The sequence below is a fragment of the Berghia stephanieae genome, chromosome 3 (genome assembly GCF_034508935.2).
Source record: "Berghia stephanieae isolate SIO BIC M18660-M18661 chromosome 3, UCSD_Bste_1.3, whole genome shotgun sequence".
NCBI classification, from domain to species: domain Eukaryota; kingdom Metazoa; phylum Mollusca; class Gastropoda; order Nudibranchia; family Aeolidiidae; genus Berghia; species Berghia stephanieae.
In genome coordinates, this window is record NC_088362.1 from 13,327,087 (window position 1) to 13,339,537 (window position 12,451).

The following is a 12,451-nucleotide window of genomic DNA, read 5'->3' on the forward strand; positions in this document are numbered from 1 at the left end:
TGTTCTTTCTGGTTGAAGAGATCGAAAGAAAACTGCCTTCCCCTGGACATAGTCAATTTAATGTTGAACTGATACACATTCTATTCTACCAGGGTGTTTACTAGACTAACCGGCAATTCTAACAGTAAGTGTTATAGGGCATAACAAATCTAATGATATAGGAGATGGCCAGAACATTGTTATAAAACTTATTCTAATGCTATTTCTATTATCTGCCGATCGGTTCATACCACTGAAATATGCATGAAATTCTTGCAGCCACTGAAAAGACCGCGGTCTTTTCACGTCCGCTATAAAATAGACCTCACGGGTGTGATTATTTATTGATGCTCACGAGTTAAACGCTATAATATTATAGGATTCACCATTCCAATCGACCTGAGTTCTTCTACAGGGTTCTATTCAAACTTTTTAAAAAAGTAAACTAACATTTGTTATACATGTTATAAACGTTCAAGGGTATACACAGATTTGTGTGTTGGTCCGTCATATTTCCGGATGGCAATGTTTTGAGCTTCTCAGCCAAGCGCATACTATTTATCGATAGTAAACAACAAAATACAGCCAATAAAACCTGTAAACATTGAAACTGGCCGCTGTGCCTTACGTGTGAAAGAATTAATTATGAGAAACATCCCAATAATTATGATACTAATCGTAGTCATTCTTATAATAGAGCAGTAAAGTTAGGTGCCCCAAACGTAAACAAAGGTCGAGAAGCACGTGGCAAACCACATGTTCCTGTCTTGACAGCTCACGTTCCAATGTAAATAATAGAAAAAAATAACCTTTAAAATTTGGCTGTTAGGTGGCAAAAGAAACACATATTCATAAATACTCGATCATGCATCAAATAATGTCTAGATATGGATATTTTATGGAACAAAAGGTAAAATTTTCTAAAATTTATCAAAAGTTACAGTCTATCTATTTTTAGACCAGAGCAAATTATTGCGCTGGTGTGAACAAAACGAGAATTATTCGGAGCCTGATTTTCATAATAATTTAGCCTTATATTATTATTTATAAAACTGTTAGATTTTATGTAAACATATTTTCAATACTGAAAGTGTATTGCCTACAACTCAAACTACAAAATTGGGAGACCTATATTGTGCGTAAATTATTCCGGTCCCTAACGGAAATCACTAGCAACTTGTTATTGTTTACGTTTGGGGCACCTAACTTTACTGCTCTATACATAACACTCAACGGACACCAATTTATGTCACGGTGTGATGTTTGTTGTGTATCGCTTTGCAACAAACACTCGCTGATTGATGACTCGTATCGGACTCGCCTGTTCGATTTAACGGCATATTTAATCGTTATCCATTTAACCCCATTTCTTGATGTCTTGGTTTGAATTGATCATGGAGAAACTGAATACTAAGGAGCTAGTCTGGTTGCCAAACCATGAACTAAAAAGAAAGCGTCCGCCAATTAAAAAAACGTTGTCTTTTTTTCATTTAATCAAAGTTGAACATCTCTAGATTAAATAATTGAATAGAGCTTGATCATATTGAGCATTTTGAGAAATTACGCCACGAATGTAATAAAAAAGTCATTTTAAAAAATCCTCAGAAATCATTCTATAGTATACATAATGAAAGATTTAGTCAAATCAAATGCAAAAAAAAATACTTCTATTCTTAAAATTGACCGAATAGTTAACATTTTAAATATCCAAAAGATCAAGGTCACAGCCAAGGTCGTCTCGCAAAATGACCCAAAATGTTGCCGTGTTTGTTATCAAATTAAAAGTATTAACAAGACCAATACAGAATTTTGGAAAGAAGTGGGCCTGAAGGAATATGATGCTCTGAACCGAGATGCACGGAGATGTGGCTTTCATTATGGCAACGCTGAAAAATGCGGGATAAACTGAAAGAAGAAGAAGAAGAAGAAGAAGAAGAAGAAGAAGAAGAAGAAGAAGAAGAAGAAGAAGAAGAAGAAGAAGAAGAAGAAGAAGAAGAAGAAGAAGAAGAAGAAAGAAGAAGAAGAAGAAGAAGAAGAAGAAGAAGAAGAAGAAGAAGAAGAAGAAGAAGAAGAAGAAGAAGAAGAAGAAGAAGAAGAAGAAGAAGAAGAAGAAGAAGAAGAAGAAGAAGAAGAAGAAGAAGAAGAAGAAGAAGAAGAAGAAGAAGAAGAAGAAGAAGAAGAAGAAGAAGAAGAAGAAGAAGAAGAAGAAGAAGAAGAAAGAAGAAGAAGAAGAAGAAGAAGAAGAAGAATAAGGTTAGCGTTCATTATGGCAACCCTGAAAAATGCGGATAAACTGAAAGAAGAAGAAGAAGAAGAAGAAGAAGAAGAAGAAAAAGAAGAAGAAGAAGAAGAAGAAGAAGAAGAAGAAGAAGAAGAAGAAGAAGAAGAAGAAGAAGAAGAAGAAGAAGAATATAAGGTTTTAGGTCTAGAACCTTGAAATAATATACTTTTATACTTCAATATTTACAACGTTAGACTGAAGAGTCTTCTATTTTCAAACCTATCATAGATACGAAATTGACAAAGGCATCAAACAAAGCTCAGTTTATGTCCTGTCCGTTTATCATTTTAAATTTCAGCATAGTCACCGTTGGCCATCCACTCAGAACCGCCAACGACGCACCAGTAATTGCATCGCGTCGAAGAGGAATTAACGTTCGCGTCGAAGAGGAATTAACGTTCGCGTCGAAGAGGAATTAACGTTCGCATCGAAGAGGAATTAACGTGGTAAACTTCGACAAATTCGAGTCACCTGCTCCGCCTGTACATCGCCATCACTTCCAAAATTTGTCCCCCTTGAGGTGTCTCTTAAGTCTTAAGAAAAGGGAAAAGTCACTTGAAACTAAAACAGAACTGTCCGGGGGAGGGGGGGGGGGTGTTATACGACTTCAAAAAAGCTTCCTCTTTCAATGTGATCATGTGTTTATGTGAGCACTCTCGGTATCCAACCTTTCTGTAACCTAGGATTTCTCAAACGTTATATCCATCTCTTCCCCATGACATCCAAGCCTTTGTGAAATGTCAGATTGTTTTATCCATCGATTAGCTCTATTAACTTCGTCCATTTCTTTGGTTGCTTTGTTGCGGTTGTATTATTCCAAGGGAAGACTGGAATGACTCAGGCGTCGGCCGCGGTGAAACATCGCAAAGTTAACTAGTGCGAAGTGACTTTCTAAGGCCACACAACAGCGCGGCGAGTAGCCGAACTCAGTGCCTTTCTGGTACGAAGCAAAGACCATGCCGCTAAGTCACGCTGCCTACGCCCCCCCCCCCCTTCTCCCCAACTGTATGTAAGAAATGCACTGGGTTGCAACTTTGTCTATGTTCAATATTTTGACTTACAATGTTCGATAATATGTTTGAATGTTTCCCAGCCGCCTGCATTATAGATTGAGAACAGTTGTTGTGACATGTACAAGATTAATTCATCAATTATGCAGATCGATTCATGCCACTCTTAGACGGAGTTACATGTCTTTCACTTTCTCTCGGAGACGGACAATACACATAATAAGTTGGCGGGTAATACAACACTCGACAAAGGCTCCTTCCGTACTAGGACAAAACTGACCCAGGACGAATTTGTCCTGTCCCACTGGAGAAAACGTCTATTCAAAATGGGTACCTCACTAGGACAGGTCTTGGGCTCTTTGCTACAACGCGTACATGTGGGGCAGGTAGAAAGTCCCCACTGATGAAGCGACAACGCTTACGGCAGGTTCACAATCGAAGTCGATTCGCCGCCACCGAATGCCTCCTCTTGCTGGTGCAGAAGCCTGGCGACTTCTCTCAGAGTCCAAACCGACTTCCATCTCGTATGCGCAACCCTGTCCGAAGACAGGGAAGCCAAGTACATGATGCGATTGAGAGGCGTTTCTCCGCTTCCCCTCTCTATTTTGCAAAGCCGGCCAGTTGTAATCGTCTCCCGCCGGACATCGGGATCTGGATCGCTTCCATTCTCTAGGCGTTGTTTTCCGACGCAATGTGCACAGTATGTGCACACTTAAAGAAGTTTTACATCAACCTTCTCAACGTTCTTGCTCCTGTGCCCGAAGGCTTCGGCCATCGCGGGCTCCACATAACTAATGGCGAATACTACTCTATTGCGTTTCATTTGTATTGCGGTATGGAATTTTGCTTTGTTAACATAAAAATAGGACCCTTCCATCGGCCTCTTAGAATAATAAAATCCGTGCGCTTTTTGTGTATCTCAATTTTTAAAAATTGAGCTTTTATATAGCGCAATATCCACTAAACGTGCTCAAAGCACTTTACAAGGGCAATATTTAACAGGCAGGACGGGACATAACGCCTGTTAGGCGATATTACAATTTTTCGGACAGAGACAACGCTGTTAACACCCGGGTACCCGTTTACACATGATCGGATTCATCATCATCATCATCATCATCCATCATCAATCACACATTCCTCTTTCTCACCTTCCCCTTGTTCAGGGTATAGGCCACAGACAAACAGTTTCCATCCTTCTCTATCCTGAGCTAACTTTTTTTTCTCTTCTCATTCCATGTCTTATCACTTCTCTGTATATCAGCTTCTTAATTCTTCTCCATGTTCCCCGTGGCCTTCCCCTTGATCTTCTGCCCTGAGGGTTCCAGTCCAATCATACATGGTGCGAACGTTCCACGACGCAATTCGAAGCTGTTTGTTTGGCGATGACGTCATCGGGTCAGCAGAGTCTTTTCGGCTTTGTCTGTTGTCCTTCATCAATTCTGTCATTGCAGAAACTCTTCGGTCGCTCAAGCTAAAAACTGAGCTCTCCATTGTTTGAGCATCTCAATTGGCTTCAACAGTCATGACGTCACTTCCCTCGTAATGACGCATAGTAACTTAGTAACTGGCTCTAAACTATCGGAATAATGGCGGACGCCTCTATGAAATATTTCTCCGACGAGCATAAAAGTGTATCCAGAGGAGAAAAACATTATAAATATGATCATGTTTTGACTTTTATACATTCTGATCACATGACATATGAAAAATTCTAGCCAGCATGAAGAATAAAAAGTACCAATTGTCTTTGTTTAGAACCAAGCTACTCGCCGTTGCTGGGCTACGTGACATCAGACTATTGAATCCAATTACGTATTTGATATCTTTTGATTGGTTTTATGTGAATTCATGTGATGTATTATCGGTTAACCTGGGTAAAAAAGAATAACCAAAAATAAATTACCAAACCCCCTAGCCCCAAACCCATACAGCATTAAATTTAAAGTCATACAGCCAAATATATTTTCCAATAAAAAGAATATGATGGCAATGATATGGTCGAGTATCAGCTTCAGTATGTTAAAATACAAAAGATATGACCTTTCAGGTCTCTCCTTTTTCAACCGACACGAAGATAAATGTGACCCAACGTCTCAAAACGGTATTAAGTCGGGATGGTTAAGATGCTGAAAACTGAATTTGAAGCCAGAAATATCAGACTTGAGTTTATATGCTTTATTGAGGAGAATGAATGTCATATTTTAGAGTGCTAAATACCAATAATTCATATCTTTTGACCAGTTCAGTTTTAATTTGACTTTTTAGCATCTGGTTTATCCCGACTTAATATCGTTTTGAAACGTTGGGTCACAAATATGGCATAAAAGGAATGATGGTAAAGGTTTTTGTTCCTATTTTTTAATCTTCCTTGCCCACACTCTATGGGTGAAAGTTTCGGGTTCCGATGAGGACGGCAAAAACTTTAGTCATTGAAAGAGGCTCAACGCTTCTCTACATTATCAAGCGTAAAATTTCGACCTGTTGTTTATTGAAAAGAAATTGGATTCAGTAGTCTGATGTCACGCCGCCCGGCAACGGCGGCCATCTTGGTTCTAAACAAAGAAAATCATTACTTTTTATTCTTCATGCTGGCTAGAAATTTTCATGTGCCTTGTGATCAGAATGTGTAAAAGTCAAAACATGATCAGATTTATGTGTTTTTTTTCCCACTGGATATGCTTTTATGCTTGCCGGAGAAATATTTCATACGGGCGTCCGCCATTGTTCTGATAGTTTAGAGCCAGTGTTACTAAGTTACCATGCGTCATTAGGAAGGAAGTGACGATATGACTGTTGAAGAGTATTGTAATAAAAAAAAGATAGGCTTAGTTTTTCATCACTCAGGCCAGTGTTACGATACTGATGGTTTTCAATCTCTTGTTGTTGTTTTTATAATCACATTTCAGCATTCCTACTATTAAAATCAAAATTCTACACGAATGATCGTTGAAAATTATTATTATTATTATTAATATTATTATTATTATTATTATTATTATTATTATTATTATTATTATTATTATATTATTATTATTATTATTATATCATTATTATTATTATTATTATTATTATGTCTTCATCATCATCATCATCATCATCATCATCATCATCATCATCATCATCATCATCATCATCATCATCATCATTATTATTATTATTATTATTATTATTATTATTATTATTATTATTATTATTATTATTATTATTATTATTATTATTATTATTATCATCATCATCAGTATTATTATTATTATTATCATTATTATTGATATTATTAACAACGGTTTTGAGGATAATTAGGCCACACTATAATTTTCAAAATGCTTTGCTGATTTTCTATCTCTTAAAAAACTTTTTTTGAGCATTGATATAGCGCTTTAACCCTCTCCTTACCAACTATAGGAAAATCGTCACATTCGTTACGATACAACCAACATTTTTCTTATTCAAATTTCTCTTGTACATCATAAAATCTAAAAGAAAATGAACAGTATGTTGTACAGCATGTTTTGCTGAAGAAACTATTTATCGCAAGAACTTACTGCTTTTCTGTTTGAGTGATAAAAAAATCTATTTTTGTGTTAGTTGGGTGTGAAGTTTTGGAGAAAATCCTGAAAATGACTGGTGAGGAGAGAGTTAAAAGGAGTCTCTAACCAATATTAACACTTAACATCACTGGCGGCCCTATATTTTTCAAATTTAACAGATACTACTTTTCGTCCCAGTTTTTGCATATGCTGCTTCTCGTTAACATGACACTCGCGCATCTCTCCTCGAGCCGTGATAGATACATACTATAAGAAGGTTGTGCATCATCACAGACGGCTCTCTTTTTCTTGTTGCCCCAAGCGATGCGAGATGACGTGCGACAATGAGCTGAGGGTGGGGTATGGGGGCTACCATGAGCCAAAAAGTCAACAGGCCGCCCAAAGACTGTTTTCTTCTGTTTTAAAACTACGTTTATCCACCTCCCCCCACAAACGTCAGGCCGGCAAATTTAGTTTTGCGCACCTTGAGGCCTGACTTTTGAGAAATCAAAACCATATCAGTTTTATCATTGGAAGAACAGATTTGTTGTAATCAAAACATACGGATGAAGAAAATTACAATAAATATAGATCTTATTGCTATTCATTTTCACAAATGGATTTTAATCATCAATACGAATATTTCACAAATCATTCCCCGAGTAGAGCCCCTTGATGCTATAAATAAAAATCCCAGTCCATTAACCCGACACACACAGCAGTTCAACTTGTAATGTTATTGTCTTTGGATTAGATAAGTAGTGCATTGAGGTTGGATTTTCTATCCTTCTATTATTGACTGTTATCACAGTTGCTATTCAAAGGAAGACATTTTAAATGGCAGTCTAATTGCTCTTGTTATGTTGTTCTTTTAAAAAAAATTATATCCACAAATCTTAATGCCAAGACGTGCAATGCCGATAAAACTATGAAAGGATCCATAGAATTCAGTGATCGGGTGATACAATTTTATTTCTCAAGAGGAAGGTCAACAAATGGACCTCTTTTACATATGCCCGTCGTAAATGCCAATTACGTGAGTACACCTCTTTAAAATTCAAACCACACATGCCCCCCCCCCCCTTTACACAGAATATACAAACATTCTAAAAAATAAACCCACTAGAACATTGATATTGCGCAATATCCCTGAGTGAGCTCAAGACACTTGAAAAGGGCTCCTAAACCAATAGCAACATGAAGACGAGACATGATGTCTATTTGGGCGAGATAAGATTTTCCTCCAACACTGTTTCCGGTCAGGTACTCATTTTACACATGAGTACGGTGAGAGAATGTTTCAATCCATGCCACCTTAAAAAAACAGCCAGCAAACGCCCCTGCTTAACATGTTGGACGAGATATGACGTCTGTTTGACGGAATTACAATTTTCCCGAGAGAGAGAGAGAGAGAGAGAGAGAGAGAGAGAGAGAGAGAGAGAGAGAGAGAGAGAGAGAAGCCGCTGTGGACGGTCAGGTACCCATTTCCCCCCGATTATGGTAAAAGAATGTGAGAAAAGATCATATCAACGATTCAACTTTGCTTTGCTCAGACGAGACTGTGGAACTTCCTGTCCGAAGCCGAAGGCTTGTATCATACAAAAAGACCGCATATTTGCACAAAAAAATAAAAGCCCATTCTAAGTTCCATTCAGCACCACTATCTTTAGATTTAAAAGTCGTCTAATACACGAGGGCGGACTGATATATAGGTATACCGTTTGCCCATAAATCAAAAACATATTTTAGTACAATCATGAAATTTTACACACGCACTCTCAAACCATACTTCTACACTCATGAACAACAACTAATTCATGTCATGACATTTATTGTGCTCACAATTGAGTGACGTCACAACCTTACCAAGACAACGCGTTTGTGAAAATGGCAGTAGCCTCTTATGGTTTTCACACTACTATGTTATGACGATCGACCCAATCAGCAAAGTCTGGTCCGCACTCGTGCACCGTCGCAAACCCGCCGGGTAGCATCGTCACAACACACCGTTCGACTAGATGCTCTGCCGTCTCAGGTTCTTGCCACAGCGGGTACATGTTGGACAGGTTGAAAGACCCCACCGATGAAGCGCACTTGCCGTTAGGCAGCTCCTCGACCGAAGCCGATTCGCAGCCACCCAATGTCTCCTCTTACTGGTATCAAAGCCTGGCAACTTCTCACCAAGCTTAGAGGAGTGTACGTCCCCGCCCCCACGAGGGATTGAATTCGTCCAAACCGACTTCCATCTCGTATGTGCAGCTCTAAACGTAGTCAGGGATTCTGCGTACAAGGGTTGCTGGGTCTTATTTCTGCTCGAAACGGGGGCGCCGTCCATTATGCGCACCAGAGGGGTATCCCCATTCCCTCTCTCTCTCTCTCTCTCTCTCTCTCTCTCTCTCTCTCTCTCTCTCTCTCTCTCTCTCTCTCTCTTTGATCTTACTCAGTCAGTTTCCCGTAATCGTCTCCCTCCGGACATCGAGGGGCTGGATCGCTGCCATTATCGGGCCCCATTCTCTAGGAGTTGTTGCTAGCGTTCCTGACACTATGTGCATCGACTTGCGAAGTTTTACATCCACCTTCTCAACGTTTCTGCTTCTACCCCACACTGAAGCGCAATACTCCGCGGTGGAATAGCATAGTGCCAAGGCGGACGTTCTCAGAAGCGCCTGGCTAGCGCCCCAAGTTGATCCCGCCAGCTTCCTCAGAAGACTTCCGCTTCTCTATCTTCCGGGCAACCCCTTCGAGATGCACCCGATAGGTAAGGCTGCGATCCAACGTCACCCCTAAATATTTTGGATGCGGCTCATATGGGAGTGGCTGGTCCCCGACTAGGACATTCAGTTTGCGGGTGTGCCAAGCACTGAAAATGGCGACACATAATGCAAACCTCGTCAAACAGCGCTCTGTTATTCAATTTCTAACAGCAGAGGGATGCTGCGCAGCAAAAGTCCATCGAAGAATGAAAGCCGATTATTGTGATATTTGTGTATTACTGATGGCGCAGTTCGAAAGTGGGTGATAATTTTCATAGGGATCTCTGCAGAGACAAGCTTGTTTGATTCCAAGCGACCAGGTAGGCCACTTTCTACATCCGATACGAGTAGTCAAGAAGCAGTTGATGTGCGGCTATGTGGTCTAGTGGTAGTCTCTGCACGATGGATCCCAAGACAGCTAACATCAGAAATGAAAGCGCAAAGAAAAGACATTTGTATTCATTATTTGAAAAGATATGACATAGGACAAGAGACTTTTCTGACTTAGCTGACTATGTGGTCTAGTGGTATGACACTCGCTTTCGGATCGGAAGGTCCTGGGTTTGAGCCTCGCGCTCGGCTATAGTTGAGTCCTTGGAAAAGGCTCTTTACTCACATTCTCTCACCGTACTCAGGTGTAAAACGAGTACCTGGCCGTTAACAGCGTTGTCTTTGTCCGAAAAATTGTAATATCGCCTAACAGGCGTCATGTCCCGTTCTAACATGTTCATTATCTCTGTTGACCAGGGACCCCTTGCAAAGCGCTGTAAGCACATTTAATGGATGTTGCGCTATATAAAGCCTTAATAAAGCTTTTTAAAAAAATAATATCGTATGATTTGGGCGAATCGAAGGGTAAAATAACAAGATGTCGCCGATGAAGTTGGGATTTCAAAAGAAAAGCACACCATATCTTGACATCTCTCTTGGATTATTGAAAAGTCTCTACACGATGGGTCCCCAAGACAGCTAAAATCAGAAATGAAAGCGCAAAGAAAAGAAATTTGCATTCATTATTTGAAAAGATATGATATAGGAGGAGATACTTTTCTGACTTAAGCTGACTTAATCTGAAAACCGACCATACGTGGCCCACCGTCACAAAACAGTATTATTTTAATAAACAGGATAAACCAGGTGCCAAAAGTTCGTTTAAAGTGAAAACGACTTGAAATTCACATGTTAATATTCGTTATTCGGAAGAATGAAAAATGTCTTTAATAATAGACGTAAATTTAAGCGGAATATCATATTTCTGTATTTGAAATATAATTTGAGCAATGACATCATTTAGATATAACCCCGTTTTAAGCAGTAAATCACTTATTATGGAGTTTTATTGCGCAGGCAAACATTTTAACCATCTTCTTGGCCTTACCAACTGTAGGAAAATCGTCACATTCGTTACGATAGAACTAACATTTTTATTATTCAAATTTCTTTTGTACATCATAAAATTTAAAGACAATGAACAGTATGTTGTAGAGCATGTTTTACTAAAGAACTTGTGTATGGCAAGAACTTTACTGCTATTGTCTTTCGGTGATAAAAAATCTATTTTTGTGTTAATTGGGTGTGAAGTTTTGGGGAAAATCCTGAACATGGCTGGTAAGGAGAGAGTTAAAAAAGCAAATACGTGTACAGTTTGACTTACCTGTATTGTTTGGATCATACTTCCAAACCCACTTTCCAGAGACCGATGGCTTTAAGATTCTCCCAGTGTATAGTTCACAATTGCCAACTTTGGAATCAAAAGCGTACGCTTCACAAGAACGTACATCTTCCGAGCGCAAATAGCACAACATTGAACGGGAGATCGGGTGGCTTTATAGACGTCCAGTATTTCCACGTGCTGGTCTACGAAAAGCTTGATAAAAAGATGACTTGCTTTGCAGTACACGATAAAAAGTGGCAACATGTACACCCAAGTCAGGTTTAAGGAAATATACATTGCACCGGTCATAAGATCAAACCTATTATTCTCCGGAAATAGAATTCTTTTCTCAGAACTCAGAGACTCTAACTTTTAAAGACAAATGACCAAAATGGCAACGTGTACATCCAAGCCGGGTTTAAGAACATACATATTGCACGGGTCAAAAGATCAAACCTATTAATCTTTGGAAACATAATATTTTCCTAAGCTCAGGGTTTTTTCACTTTTACAGTTGAATGGCCAAAATGAAAACATTAAAAGCATATCTATACGCTTCCTTGGCTGTAAAATGTATAACATGGAAATGAAATACTTTCCTCAGAGTTCTGAGTCTATTACTTGCAATGGATACATTAATTGTGGGACTAAAGGAATTTTATGGCACCAACCAAAACACGTGATGCGATCATGTTATTGATCCGATGTCACATGGAAAATGATCAATTATTCCGTAGTCAGCAGCCAATCAAACGTTACTGTGACATGAGAGGTGATAAGATGAAATATTCATGTGTTCAAATATAACGTTTCTCATTATATCATTATATTCGTTATTTCAATCCAGTCAAAACAACCAGGTAGTTAAAATCAGCAATCTAAACTATAATATATAAATATGTAACTTACCGTCTCAAAACTGTACTATATCGTGATGAATTCGATTCTGAAAATTTAATTTATAGCTGAAAATATCAGATTTGGGTTGAGTTAAAATGAATTATTAAGGAGGATAAATTTGTATTTAAAGTAGAAAACCCATGATTTGATGATATTTCTGATGTAACTTTCGACAATCTTAAATTCAATTGACTTTTCAGCATATGCCACATCCGACGTGTGATTACTAGGTGCTCCCCTAAATAAAACCGGGTGATGTGATGGGTCACATATCATGTGGCGCGGCTGTTCAAAACCGTTGTATGTAGGGAGGATTTCCTAATGCTATTCACAATTACATGCAG

The 12,451-nt window shown here is 38.8% G+C and overlaps 1 protein-coding gene across 1 annotated transcript in view; it reads right to left on the reverse strand.

The window, feature by feature from the left end:
- The window catches only part of LOC144969472 (C-type lectin mosGCTL-1-like), a 15,213-nt gene extending 3,378 nt beyond the window's left edge, over window positions 1-11,835 (reverse strand). The window contains exon 1 of the mRNA XM_078908596.1: window positions 11,208-11,835. Within this exon, the coding sequence (XP_078764722.1) occupies window positions 11,208-11,358 (151 nt within the window). The 5' untranslated portion in view covers window positions 11,359-11,835. The remainder of the gene's footprint in view (window positions 1-11,207) is intronic.
- Window positions 11,836-12,451: the final 616 nt, after the last annotated feature.